The sequence below is a fragment of the Oryctolagus cuniculus genome, chromosome 13 (genome assembly GCF_964237555.1).
Source record: "Oryctolagus cuniculus chromosome 13, mOryCun1.1, whole genome shotgun sequence".
Lineage (NCBI taxonomy): Eukaryota > Metazoa > Chordata > Mammalia > Lagomorpha > Leporidae > Oryctolagus > Oryctolagus cuniculus.
The window spans coordinates 43,094,937-43,110,316 of NC_091444.1; the positions used below are offsets into that span (position 1 = coordinate 43,094,937).

Below are 15,380 nucleotides of genomic sequence, written 5' to 3' on the forward strand. Positions count from 1 at the left end.
ACCCAGACCTGCCTCAGCCTGGCAGCGAGGCCTGGGAGATGGGCAAGCAGCAAGCGTGGCTGTCCATTCCTAAGAGAAGCCCTAAGGCACTGTGTCGGAGGCTGTCCTAACAGGCATGTCACATAGGTAGACATCCAGATGCTGACAACCAATATATCTGAGATCACAGACACCCAGATTTTCAACCAATTCTCTACTCTTACTGTAGTTCTCTACTGTTAGAATTTAGAACCTGTTAACTGCAGGGAGAAGGTCAGGTTAGGCACAAAGGTGATCTCAGGAAACTAGATCCCAACGTTGAAGGTAAGAATCCCAAATAATACATCAAGGTGCCTCCTGTTAGCCTAGAAGAATCACTTGCTAAAGTTTCTGACCTGATGATGATGCCATATATGTAGCATGGAAGCCATTGTAATTCCTTCCAGAATCAGAAATGAACCTCAGCATCAGGGCACTGCCGAAGGATGTGATGGGATGGGGCATGGAGGTGCCGCAGTAACGGCCTGTGTAATGAAGATATTGACAAGGAGAGGGATCAGTGACATGGCAGAGGCTGTTGCTCCATTCAACACATCTTTAACAGAACTGCAGGAGAGGAAAGCAAACAAAGGAAATTCCTGAGGCAAGTACAATTTAGGTAAGGGGTAGGGTTTGAGACAATACCTGTGAATTTAAAATAAATAATAAATGTGAAGTCTTCAAAAAGCTAATGGAAAATGCATGGGTTTTGAATTCTTTATGCCAAAATAAATTTATCTTTTAATTCCATTTCTCCTCAAACTTTTTTGAAATACCCTCCTATAAGCACAGGAGAGACCATTTATATTTGAGACAAAGAAAAAAAGGCCAGAGGACAGACTTACATGACTTGACTCCAAATATAATTCAAAAAAACTCTCCAGCAAGGTAAAAACCAGCATAAACAAATGCACTAATGCTTAGGTGTATTACAAGTCTATCGTGACAGAGAAAAGTGTAAATGCCAGAGCCAGAATCCCAGGCTTCAACTCTTGGTTGTGCTATTTACCAGCCTTGTGACCTGAGGCGAGTTACTTGAGCACGCTATGCTTCAGCTGCCCCACTCAGCAAAAGGGGGTATAGGAAAGAATAAAATCTGTGTCAAAAGTATGTAAGGATTTTTTTTTTTTTTTTTTTTTTTTTTTTTTTGGTGACAGAGTGGCAGTGAGAGAGAGAGACAGAGAGAAAGGTCTTCCTTTTTGCCATTGGTTCACCCTCCAATGGCTGCCGCAGCCTGTGCACTGCGGCCAGCGCACCACGCTGAACCGATGGCAGGAGCCAGGTACTTGTCCTGGTCTCCCATGGGGTGCAGGGCCCAAGCACTTGGGCCATCCTCCACTGCACTCCCTGGCCACAGCAGAGAGCTGGCCTGGAAGAGGGGCAACTGGGACAGAATCCGGCGCCCCGACCGGGACTAGAACCCGGTGTGCCGGCGCCACAAGGTGGAGGATTAGCCTAGTGAGCCACGGCGCCGGCCAGTATGTGAGGATTAATTGAGTACCATTTATAAGGTACTTAGAATAGTACTCAGGACAAGGTAGTACTACATAGTGTTAAGTAATATCCCTTCGCAGTAGGTTAATCTTCTGTGTTACCAGCATCCCATATGGGCACTGGTTCTAGTCCAGGCAGCTCCTTTTCCAGCTCTCTGCTATGGCCTGGGAAAGCAGCAGAAGATGGCTCAAGTCCTTGGGCCCCTGTACTGGCATGGGAGACTGGGAGGAAGATACTGGCTCCTGGCTTCGGATCAGCACAGCTCCAGCTGTTGCAGCCATTTTGGGAGTGAACCAACGGAAGGAAGACCTTTCTCTCTGTCTCTTCTTTTCACTGTCTGTAACTCTACTTTTCAAATAAATAAATAAATTATTTTTTTTAAGTAATATCCCTTAATCCTTGGTCAAATGCTTATTGGCAAAGAATTCAGACAACATGAGAGTGTACAAAGTACATACATTAATTATTCAATGTTATCTCAGGCACTGCTCGGGAATAAAGCAATAAGCAAAAAAAAAAAAAAAAAAGGCTCTTCTCTTCTCTGATGGAGCTTGTCTTGTAGTGCAGGATGAGAAGCTTATAGGACAAAACTCAATGTAGTGAGTCACGGAGAAAGTTTAAAATATCTGACATTATTTTGCTTGAGAAGATTTCAGAAACTATGTAGCAACACTCTAGTTTTTTTTAAAGATTTATTTTCTTTACCTGAAAGGTAGAGTGATAGAAAGAGAGGCATCTTCCATCCACTGTTTCACTCCCCAAATGGCTGTAATGTCTGTGGTTAGGCAGGCCAAAACCAGCAGCCAGGAATTCCAACTGTGTCTCCTACATAGGTGGCAGGGACCTAATTATTTAGGCCATCATCTGCTGCTTTAACAGGTGCATTAGCAGGGAGTTGGATCAGAAGCAAAACAGCAGGGACATGAACTGATGCCCATATTGATTCCAGCATATAGGTGGTGACTCAACCCGCTGTGCCACAATGCTGTTCCCCTAGCACTCTTTAATTGTATTAATATAAATAACAGGTAAAATGGGGACCAGCATTGTGGAGTAACTGGTTAAGCTAGTGCCTGCAATAATGGCATTCCATATGGGTGGCACTCTTTAATTGTATTAATATAAATAACAGGTAAAATGGGGACCAGCATTGTGGAGTAACTGGTTAAGCTAGTGCCTGCAATAATTGCATTCCATATGGGTGCCAGTTCGAATTCTGGCTGTTCTGCTTTGGATCAAGCTCTCTGCTAATGTGCCTAGAATAGTTATGGAGGATGGCCCCAATCCTTGGGTGCCTGCTCCCATGTGGGAGATCCAGATGAAGCTTCTGGTGCCTGGCTCTCTCCTGGCCCAGTCCCAGCCATTGTGGCCATTTGGGGAGTCAGAACCAGTGGATGGAAGATTCTCTCTGTCTGTCTGTCTCTGTCTCTCTGTCTCTCTCTCTCTCTGTCTCTCTCTCTTGCTCTGTGTGTGTGTGTGTCATGCTGTTTCTATAACTGCCTTTCAAATAAATAAAATAAATCTTTAAAAAAACAGGTAAAATGATCAATTCTTAATTTATTTAATTCAATTAATACTTTTTGCTTCTATGAATGACAAAGTCCAGAAGAAACATGCTCAATTGGAATATAAGAACTGTGAAAATGCTACCTAATGCAAGAATGGACTGTATTGCACTACTATCAAAGGCAATTGCAACTTTAACATTTTTAAAAAACATACTCAAGCTACTCATGTCCATGAATTTTTGAATCTTCACATTAAATCCTGCTCTCTTACCCTCTAATTATCCTTACTGGCTTATGATGTACTAGATAGTTACTGAAAATATTTTAACATTAAATGGCAGCATATAAATATGTAGATATACAAGCAAAACACAGCTAAGGTGACACATATAGTGCGTGAGCAGCACAGTACCTCGGAGGGGCGCATCATGGGAGTTGCCATCCAAAATTTCTACAAAGTCACGTGAACATGTTGCACTGTTTTCAATTTCAAAGTGGCTGAAGGACAGGGTAATATGATTGACTGTAAGGATAAAAAGAGGAGACTATTTAATAAAGTACCAGCAGACAAAATACACAGGGAGAGAAACTTGACCTACAATAATCAGACTCCAATGAGAGTTCTCCAGCAGGAAAGTAAGGAACTTGGTAGATTTGCACAGGGGTTAAGTGGAGAAAGAGAGGGGGAGAATCCAAGATCTGTGCTCAAGGTTTCTTTTGAAAATAACAGAACAGATAGTTTGCAACTGCTTGTAGACTTTGCAATGCTGATGGCAGTGAGTAACAGGACTCTTGAAGAAACTCCTTCAGACCACTATGAGGAATATTTTACTGGAAAAAAAAGTCTTTCTGCTGTTTTACGTCACCCATGGCTGTGTTCCTCTCATAAGCATTTCTTTCAATACAACAGCATCCTTCAGCTGTGGTTCTTTACCTGTGCTAGTAAATCCGACATTTTTCCCCCTTGGCGCACACATCCTAATACACTCAGTTTCAAAACTAGAGCTAGTGCCCTCGGGATTCAGAGTCCTTTATCAAAAAAGCTTTGAATTACTTGCAGAACAGCAAGTGCCTGGGTACATTTTCCCTTTGTTGTTCTTCCAGGGTCCCTAATCTTCAGAATAGGATCTTTTCCTGTTGCTGTTCTTGAACCAGAGAAATCTCTCATCTGACTACTTTACAACTCATTAGAAAATAATCCTTAGGCACTAAACTGTTGATCTCAAGGCAGGGGCTTTTGTGTATCTGGCTCAGTTTCTGGATGGCTGACCACTTTCTTTGGGCCTCCACTCTCTTGATTGGCTAAGGATTACATCACCAGCCCCCACATCCTATGCAAGTCAATAAAGATAACATCCATGTGTTAACTCTTAACGTCACTAGGGAAAGTGTTAGATAACATTTAAGCCAAACACTTCATTGTGTAGACTGTTTTGTAATGGGACCTGATGAGTTTAAGTGATTTGCCTATTTTCACACAGGTCATTAGGTACAGAACTAAGTTGAGAATGTAATGCCTTTCCCACATTATGCCTGAAATAATAAGTTTCCTCTAAAAACCTCAAAGGAGGGCAGGGCTCATCTGAAAGAGGATTCTTAATGGCCTGGAATCACTCCCTTTGTAGCCATTCTGTTGTGTCCTTAGGAGTCATCAGCTCTGTGTTTTCTCTGTGAAATGTGGATAGTAACCTTTATTACCAGTCTGCGATCAGGTCAGAAAACAAGATTTCAGGGGCCGGAATTGTGGCACAGAGTGTTTAGCTGCCACCTGCAATGCAGGCATCCTGTTTGGGCACAGGTAGCAGTTCCAGCTTCTCCACTTCCGATACAGCTCCCTGCTAACGTGCCTGGGAAAGTAGCACAAGCTGGCTCAAGCCCATATGGGATACCCAGATGGAGTTTTAGGCTCCTGGCTTTGGTCTGTCCCAGTATTGGCTATTGTGGTCACTTGGGGAGTAAACCAGCAGATGGAAGATCTCTTTCTCTTTCTCTCTCTATCTCTGTGTCTCTAATTCTGCCTTTCAAATAAATAAATCTTTAAAAAAAAAAAGAAGAAAAAACAAGATTCTAGGATTCCAAAACACAAATAAAGTGCTTGTTAAGTATTTCCTCCAGGCCTCTGCTGGGATTTTTGAAATACATGGACTGCAGGAGAGACCAAGTTTTGTAATTCAATTCCACTTTGAGGATCAACAGGCTTATGGCATTGAGTTCTTAGGCTATGAGATAATTCTCTAACTTAGGTTCTTCTTATTCATTTATTGGTTCAGCAACTGTCTTGGTCATCTGTTAGATTTAAGACTTACATGTCAAAACTAGTAACTATTCTTGCTTACTTTCAATGTCTCATGCCTATCCATATAGCAAGGTTATATAGGTTTGTGAGGTTGGGATATTTTTTTCCTTTTGTAGACCTTGAATTTAAATTTTTAAAAATTAATATGAAACAGTAAAAATTATTTCCTCATCCAATTAGGAAACATTATTTTCACACACATCAGGAATTGGGACTTCCAAAAAGAGAAGAGGAAGGCCACCAGTTGTTACCACTGAGGAGACAAGAGCATGACTCCTACACTGACTCTCCCACAGACACCATCCGTCCTGGATCCCTTTTCTTTTTTCTTTTTGTTACTTACATGGAGGTTGAGCTTGAATTATCCAAGTGCAATTCTGATTGTTTGGATACTTGGCAGGAAACAATGGAGAGGAAATGGTATCAAAAGACTCGGTAAGGATGTAGCCTCCACAGACTGGGGATGCAAAGACACATGTATGTCAAATACTTTTCATTTCTAATGATTGTAGAAAACAATTATTTGATGAATGAAAAAATAAATTACTTTTCCTTTTTTTCTGAAATGCATGCCAAGGAAGTTCCCTGACAAGGAAGTACACATAAACCATGGAAAAAAGGCAACACACTTTCTACTGATAACAATATTCTTCAATTACAAGAAGTAAGGAATGGCATAGAACAACAAATAAAAAACTAAGAATTGCCTGAATCATTCAAACAAAACTCTGGAAATGATTCACAGACTGTGATCACTAATAAATGTTAGGTATAGGGATAATCTGCTGATCAATGAACCATTTTTTTTCAGGAGAATAAATACAAAATTGAACGAGATTTCAAAGGATGTCTGCATATAATCAAAGATGTGAAATCTATGACAGTCTAGAAGACAGCAAGTCCCTAGAGGTGTGAGAAGGGCTGTCCTGTAGGAGGCAGTAGCTGAATGAGGCCCTGGAGATTGAGGAAGTGTGGCCCAGGGTGTTGGCAGTCTCAGCGAAGACGCAGAGGATGGTGAGGGCAATGTCTATAGACAGACATGCCTGGACCATGCAGGACTGGAGGGTGTTGGAGGTGACAATGGAAAGAGATCAAGGCAGGTTCTGGGACCCTTTGATAACATCTGAAGGGGTTTGGGTTGGCTGTGTGGAGAAACATTGGAGCCCTCAACGGCCTGCTCAGAGTGAGGTGGTTTGTAATATGACCTTGGAGGAAGATGGGGAAAGTGGAGTGAGTTTCAGGAAGCTGTTATCACAGTCCAGATAAGAGTTTGTGGTGGCTTTTCGCTGTGAAGCAAAAGTTAAGGGAATGAGTAAATGTCAGAAATACATTAGGAAACTTTATTCTTTGAAATCACTAATAGTGACTGTTGATATACAACCTATCTTGCTCCAAAGTCTACAGTGCATCTTTAGAAGAAGGTGTCCCCATCCAGAGCTTTTTACTACAGAATACAAGCAAGTCACTTAAAGAGAGGTAATGACTAAACAGATCAAATTTACTTAAAGAGAATTATTTGAACAAAAATTATAACCATTCTCAAGTCAATGACTCCTCCAGCTGTGTGTTCTTTCCATCTCTGATCACAGGATAAAGGGTTAATCTCCGCGAAGAACCAGGTGGAAAAGTCTTGGAGGAGAAATTGAGAAGTGGTGACTTAAGACCAAAAACACTGAAAGACAACACTGACTCCCCAGTGTCAGGGACAATGGCAGGATTCAGTAAGGGGGAGGGGACCAGAGCTTCTTGAGGTTACCCTCTGACTATCGTAAGCAAGTCTTGAAATTCAGAGTGGTGTGTTTCCCTCTAGGGCAATGCATTGGATAGATACTAGATAAACGATAAAACATTTTTACAAGGATAAAGTTGAAAGTTTCGATAGTTGGTAATGATTATGACAGTTCCCTTGTTCTATTTAATTATTTTGTGTGTGAAGCAAAAAGTTATGATGAGTTTCTGAGAATCAGTCTCATGGTTAGCACCAAGAATATTTCTCCAGTGCTTGGGGAGACCCACAGGGTACTTGCCTTGCCTGAACTGAGCTCGGAAGCCTCTACTCTGTCTAGAAAGGTGAGACTGAAACCTCACAAAAAGGTTGTTTCCTGTAGAGATGATGGGATTAGTCAGCGGCTGTCTTCCACATGCATTGGCAAGGCGGGTGGTTACGGAGTTTGCGACATCATATGCCTATGAAGAAACAAGACAGGAAAATTGGTTCAGAACTTCAGATTTGCATCTAGAAGGCCCTTACACCATAATGTATTTTTAACTGAATTAGACACTGTCTCTGCTCAGTGCTGTGCTGGGACTTAGCTAACCTTCCCTGTGTGTGAAAAGAGTAGAATGTATATTACATGTACTGGAAATCTCTGCACTGGTCTGTGAAACTGAAGCTACTCTCCGGCTTGGAGCTCTGTGTCTAGTGTGAATTTTTGAATACTCCTATGTGTAAATCTGGGAGGAATGAGCTCTTTTTCCTTGGATTATTAGAACAGCTGCCACTCACAGAGTTGCCTACTATGTGCCAGGAGCTGGACTGAGCCCTTCATATGCATGGTCCAATTTTATTTTCCAGTCCTCTCACCACTTGTCTGAACATGACAACAGATGCACAGAAAACGCATAATATGGGCTGTGGGGAGCAGGGCCCATCTCCCATAACATGGCAGGGCCCGTCGCCCGGGAGACAAATAAGTACTAAGACCGTGGACAAATAAATACTGAGGACAAATACTGAAATTACTGAGACTAGACTAAACTATTGGAACTGCTAAGACTAACTCTATGCATCTGATCTCCCACCATATGGCGCTGAGAGGGAGTAAACAACTTCCACACAGCTGCCTCACCAATTCCACTAACAAGCTGCAGGAGCTGATCCTGCCCCTGATTGGAGGAGAGCACCATGCTCAGCGTGTGGGGAGAGAACGTCAGCAGAGTTGGGATTGGTGGAAGAGGACTATAAAGGAGGAGAGAGACAACATGCAGGAGGAACATCTGAGGAACCCCTGAGAGAGCTGGCCAGCGGTGTGCCACCCCTCCGCGGAAGCGGGGCGGGGGGGGGGGGGCGGCAGCTAATCCGGGGAGGACCAGGGAAAGAAACAACAGCAAATCTGTTGCCGCTCCTCTGCGAGCCTGCGGAGCGAGCGACAATGGGCAGGTCACACAATTCTTAAGAGGGAGCAAGGAAGCAGGTCATATTGAATCAGACAATTAGATTCTACAGTTTAGGATTAAAACTCTTTTATTTTGTTCAGTGCAAGCTATGAATTGAGCAGGATGCATGCGTCAACTTGCCAACCACTAGAGTGGGAATGAAAGCATGAAGTTAAAATATGGCTATTTCAGGGCAGGCACTGTGGCTCAGTGGGTTAAAGCCCTGGCCTGCAGCACCAGCATATGGGCTCCGGTTCAAGTTTTGGCTGCTGCACTTCCAATTCAGCTCCCTGCTAATGTACCTGGGAAAGTAGTAGTAGATGGCCCAAGTCCTTGGTCTCCTACACCCACGTGGGAGACCCATAAAAAACTCCTGGCTCCTGACTTCAGATTGGCTCAGCTCCTGCCATTGTGGCCATTTGAGGAATGAACGAGTGGTGGAAGAGCCCTTTCTATGTCTCTACTTCTCTCTGTAACTTGTCTTTCAAATAAAATAAAAACTGAATCTTACCAAAAAAAAAAAAAAACCTATGGCTGTTTCATTCAATTAAATTATCATTTTACATACACACACCCACACACATATGTTATGAGCAAATCATGGGGAAAACCGAAGTTCAGGACTTAATGCAAGGAAGGTACTCATATGCAACTTTAAAGCTCTAGTGATGACTAGACTCAGTGCTGTCTTTAGCATTTAAGTGTGACTGGAGGCTACTCTCAGTTTGATTTATATAAGCTCATGAATCAAATATTGATATGATTTTTAATTCTCAAAGAGGGGAAAAGGCTTTTAGAAAAATGAATTTAAAATGTGGTTCCTTTTTCTGTGTTTATTTAACATTCACATTTTCAATCCATATCTCGAATAAATGAAACTTTAAAATTGAGTTTTATTTAGCAAAATTTAATAAATGGTAAATGGCATCTTATTGACCAATGCAAAATAAAGTGTCCAATCTAATATGATTGGACCAATAGCTAAAACAGTAGCCAAAACAACAAATAAACCACCAGAAGGAAAAACCTCTTACTGCATCTATCCTTCACCCTATTCTCAAATATAACCAGCCTTGAATTAGATCAAGCATTTATTACCTTTGTAGTTGGTTTTTATTTCTGTCTAAGCTCAACACACTAACTTCCTAGGGTTTTAGTAATGTTATATTCTACCACCTGGGATTTACTATCAAAGGATAAAGAACATCTTTCTAGAACATCAGAGATAACAGAGTTTGGAGAATACATCCATTGCCTCTTGATCACACATAAGACTACTTGGTTCTCTCAAGATATATTTATTTGTTAGAATAACATTTTTTAATTTCTTAAACTCCAATGAAACCTTGGGTCCTATGAAGTTTATAGACATCCCTACCCCCACCAAAAAGAAATTGAAAGGATTTTTATAAGTCTACAGTCTCAAAGAGGCAAGACTTTCAGGGTCATTTATTGCTGCCCAAATTCAAGGGTTCAGTAAATATATTTTGTTCCCTTCCTTTCTAAGTCCTTGTTTTCACTCTGAATGCATTCCTCTAAAGGGAAAGAAGGGCAAAAGAGGTAAATTAGAAAGTTAAGGTTAGAAATTTTTAGAAAGTCACATGACTGAGCCATTTCACTCATCTCCTGAGAGGTCTACAGGCCTCCCAGTGCTCCCATCCCCTTAAGTCCTCCAGCTTCAGGACCCTGGCTGGGGGCATGACATCATGAGCAAGGGACTGAAAGAAGGCTCCTAAATGGCTTGAGTTGAAATCATATACCAAAGATACCTCAAACGTGATGACTGCGTTATAGACAGTGTCAGAATCATCGAAACCGAGTCCTTAAAACCATGTATTTTTAATGATTAAAATGAAGTGCTAGTAAACTATAATCTTATCTGTTATAAGCTAGTAATGATCACACAGCCAGTGAATAGCAGTCTTTTCTCTCTAGATTCCATACCATACAATGTCACTCTCTTCTCTTTAAAATGTTTGTGATAGTTATCAAGTTTCATTTACCTGTCATTTTAGGAAGTTTTGAAACCTTATACTCCCAAGGAAGCATGTTTGTTTTTTAAAACAGCATTTGCAATAGCAATTCTCTTATTTGAGAGTGTTCTTAACACCTGTAATATTAAGTCAATATTTTCATCTCTAAAGTTTCAACTTACAAAGTTACAAGAAAAGCACTGCAAGGAAGAAAATAGAGAACCTCTGTACTTGACTCTGTACTTGTTTACTTAAAATTGTAAAGTCATGAAAAGTATCATTATGTACTTGTCCTTTTACTTCCATTTAGTTACAAAAGCAGAGCTCACAAATTGTATTATTATTGGCTACATATGTAATAAACTCATATAGTTTATATAATTCTTACTGAAGTCTACTGCCAAGAAGTTTCCAGACCTGGGAAATGATTTTCCAATCTTAAGTGGTATCAGTCAGAGTAATATTTACACCAAACAAAACTCTGTATATCTAAACTAAGTCACTTTTTTAAAAAACGATTTATTTTATTTATTTGAAAGGTAGAGTTACAGAGAGAGGTAGAGACAGAGAGAGAGGTCTTCCATCCACTGGTTCACTCCCCAGATGGCTGCAGCTGAGCTGATCTGAAGCCAGAAGCCAGGAGCCTCCTCAGGGTCTCTACATGGGAGCAGGGGCCCAAGCACCAGGGCCATCCTCTGCTATTCTCTCAGGCCACCAGCAGGGAAATGGGTTGGAAGTGAAGCAGCCGGGACTCGAAACAGCGCCGATATGGATGCCAGTGTTACAGGCCAGGGCCTCAATCTGCTGCACCATAGCGCCAGCCTCATTAACTCACTTCTAAATGACAATAAAATAAAATTTTGAAATTGAACCCACAAAGAAAAAAATAGTGTCTCTGGGAGTTCCAACTACAGCAGCTCTGAAAACAAGAGTCTGATCTGGTTAAGAATTAATCTCATCCCTACAGGAAAGTTGATGAGACTCTTTCAAAAATTTATAAAATTTCAAAATAATAGCACATACATTCAGAATACCAAAGTTTAACTTTATCATACATACATAAGAGAATTTTTCAAAGTACAAGACCTAGCACATAATAGATAATGATTGACTGATGTATAAATGAATAAGTGGCTTATGTATGAGACAGTTTATGATCTCTAAGCACAGAAGACTATGGCTGAGGAAAAGCCTATCCTGTCCCTCACAGGCCCAGCCCAGCTGACATTTCCTGACCCACTGAGGCCTATGGAAAGCACACTTATCTGAGTCCACACACCTGGGAAATTCTGCCTGTGGGATCAGAATACCAAGGCTTGAGTCCTGGATGTATCCTGGATATTTCTCAGTTCTTTTTTTTTTTTTAATGAATAATTAAATTTATTGCAAAGGCAGAGAGAGACAGAATGCGGTCACTCATCTACTGGCTCACTCCTCAAACACCCACAACAGCCAAAGCCTAGCTAGGTTGAAGCTGGGAACCAGGAACTCAACGTGGGCCTTGCATGCAGGTAGCAGGAACCCAATTACCTGAACTGTCAACTACTGCCTCTCAGGGTATGCGTTAGCAGGAAGATGGAATTCGGAGAAGAACCTGGACTTGAACCTAGGCACTCTGATATGGGATATGGGTGACCCAAGTGGCATCCCAACCACTGTGTCAAATGCCCATGCCACACTTCTGTGTTTTTGCCAAAGCATTTAGAAAGTCACATTTTCAGTTTTGCCACTGAAAAAATAATGAGAGTACACAATTTTCCTTGCTGCTTCATAAGGTTATTACAAACAGAAAATAAGGTAACGTCTTGAAAGTTCTGTGGAAATTTTAAGTATGAATATGAGAGTAAGTTTTCTCCTTTCATTAGTTCCCCTACATACATTTTTAATGGAATTTGGCAATATATAGTAAAGTTAAAAGCTTGAATGGTTACAAACAAAAGGATGTATAAGAATACTCAGCGGGCCAGCGCCGCGCTCACTAGGCTAATCCTCCGCCTTGCAGTGCCGGCACACCGGGTTCTAGTCCCGGTCGGGGCGCCGGATTCTGTCCCGGTTGCCCCTCTTCCAGGCCAGCTCTCTGCTGTGGCCAGGGAGTGCAGTGGAGGATGGCCCAAGTGCTTGGGCCCTGCACCCCATGGGAGACCAGGAAAAGCACCTGGCTCCTGGCTTCGGATCAGCGCGGTGCGCCAGAGGCAGCGCGCCGGCTGTGGCGGCCATTGGAGGGTGAACCAACGGCAAAGGAAGACCTTTCTCTCTGTCTCTCTCTCTCACTGTCCACTCTGCCTGTCAAAAAAAAAAAAAAAAAATAGAAAGAATACTCAGCACAAAAATATTGTGATTACAAAATATTGGAAGCAACGATCATTACAGGAGAATGAGTTACAGAACAGTGGCAAAAAGAACACATCCAACCTGAATGCGTTACAATGCAGAAAAATGTAAAGTAACAGAATGTTGAGTTAGAAAGAGCAAAGGATATATACTGTGTGATGTCATTTACATAAAACATACAATACAGTACCTCATATATGAACACATTATGATGACAAAAAACTATACAGTCATGGAACTCACAAACCAAAATTCTCTTTAATGACTTTCGCTGGGAGGGGACTAGGGAATGGCATGATGAATACACATGGGATTTAGCTGTGTATTTCTTTTTTTAAAAAAGATTTATTTTATGTATTTGAAAGACAGAGTTACAGAGAAAAGAAAAGGAGAGACAGAGTGAGAGAGAAAGAGAGAGAGAGAGAGAGAGCAAGTGAGTGAGAGAAAAAGATATCTTCCATCTGCTTGTCCTGGGCCAGGCTGAAGCCAGGAGCCTAGATTGCCATCCAGATTTTGCACCCGGGTGGCAAGGGCCCAAGGACATGAGCCATTTCTGCTGCCTTCTCAGGCATTTTAGGGCTCAAGATCAAAGTGCAGCAGCTGGGACCGGAACCAGCACAACAATGCTGGCTCAAGTTGTGGCCTTGATAATTAATTTCTTTTTAGGGGAAAAAAATAAAGGAACTTGTAGTAAATACAGCAAAATATTAAGGTATGGTAGTCTGGACAGGGAGATATTTTGTATGTTATGTACTTTCTATGCAGTTATATAGATGATATTTTTCTACATACTTAAGATATTTTAGAATAGACTTCTCAGTAAAGATGCTAGAGCCTACATAAAGAAAATGGCAGGAAATGTAGATCAATATTCACACATAAAGATATTCATCATAGGGTTGTTACAGTAAGGAAAAAAACCTAAAAGAATTGTAAATGGTTAATTGAGTACAATATTCAATTACTTAGAATTAGAAGTTAACTGAATTATAGTATGTTCATATAATTGACTATCTAGCAAAAGAAATTTTTTTAAATAAAAATATTCAAATATTAGGTGGAGAAGGCAGGATAGGAAATTATATATTGTATTGTCTTAATTCTGCATGTTTATGTGTATGTATTTGTATGTGTATGTACAGGAAATAAAATTTTAATAGTTTGTATCTATTACAATACTAAGGATGGCATTAATATCATGTTTGTCCTTTTCTTTACAAATTTCAATAAAATGTACATATTAAACATTTTAAGTGCATTAGCCCTTCAGACATGTAAGTGATCACATACAGATATGAAAGGCCACCATTCATCAAAGAGCACCATACAGGATTTAAGCCAGATGCACATTATCGCCGGTTAATCTAGCCTCTTGCTGCCTGGCAGCATGTATCAAGTTTCATGGATATGGCTTCTGTTTTAAGATTTGCACAGCATTTGTTAGCTGACTAATAGCTGTAACTCTGACCCAGCCCTCCCTCCCACTGCCAGCTGCATACCAGACACCGTCCCTCTACTTCCCACAATCCTTGAAAATCAGTGTCTCAAGCTGATTCCATCCCCTGTATCCCACATTACTCCCCTGCCTGTATGTCTGGCCTCAGCAAATGCCAGAGGCACACACCCAGTTGCCACATCATTTTAGATCTCTCCCTGACCCCCAAATCCAACACCTCTGTGTGTTCTGTCAATTCTGTCTCTGACGACTCTCATGGCTGATCCCCCTCCACCTCACCCTCAGTTTCCATATGGCTGTCTTTTAGGACCTCATTCATTTTTCCTACATCACTACAGCAGACTGAAATTTCTCTGCCTTAAACTGGTGTCCCCCTTTAACTCAGTCTCCAAAGAATAACCAGTACCCTGTGCTTCTTCTGAACTGTAAAGTTTAACACAAAAATGGATTATCTCAAAACATTTTAACATTGCAGCAAATAAAGAAGAGTACTGACTGATGCTTTGTTGAAAATTAAGAGCACACAGTTGATGCAGGGGTGGGGGCACAGCTCTTCAGCCTGCAGCCTCAATGCTGTGATGAAAACCCTGGCATGATTAAAGGGCTCATGATCACCAGACAGAAATCTCAGTCAGCACTTACAGCTCAAAGCGCATGACTGGGAGTGGGGGTGGGGAGGATGAGTTTTAGCATACTGAGTGATGCTTGCATTTTCATTTCTGAAATGGGAGTATATTTCTTCAGATTGTTGGAGAGTAAGAGGTGGGAAATTATTTCTAGCATATCTCCTGGTTTCTTGTTTCATCTTGCTCAGGAAGAAAATAAACCAACTTAATGTATGCATTAAAATTTATTAAAACCAGAGTAAGAAGAAGTGATTTTTAATGCAAAAGCAAAATGTATAGTGTATTTTATAATCCCCAAAGTATGAAAATGCTTCACCTCAGTTTCAGAGTTGAGATTTCCATGCAAAGAAATGATGAGTATATACGAATATGCTGTTATTTTCATTTTCTATGTTGTAACTTTTTCTTCTTAACCTATATATGAGTGTTCTGGAAAGTCAGAATAATATAGGCACAAAGTGACACAATTCCTTGAGATGACATATTGAATGTATGGAAAAACTTATGATACACATTTTAAAA

At 41.0% G+C, this 15,380-nt stretch overlaps 1 protein-coding gene across 1 annotated transcript in view; it reads right to left on the minus strand.

Annotated features, from left to right (window-relative positions):
* Positions 1-15,380, minus strand: part of CUBN (cubilin) — a 288,990-nt gene that overhangs the window by 124,984 nt on the left and 148,626 nt on the right. Inside the window, exons 32-35 of the mRNA XM_051820614.2 lie at positions 7,344-7,503; positions 5,660-5,773; positions 3,433-3,543; positions 375-503 (exon numbers count right to left, since the gene is read on the minus strand). Of these exons, the coding sequence (XP_051676574.2) occupies positions 375-503; positions 3,433-3,543; positions 5,660-5,773; positions 7,344-7,503 (514 nt within the window). The remainder of the gene's footprint in view (positions 1-374; positions 504-3,432; positions 3,544-5,659; positions 5,774-7,343; positions 7,504-15,380) is intronic.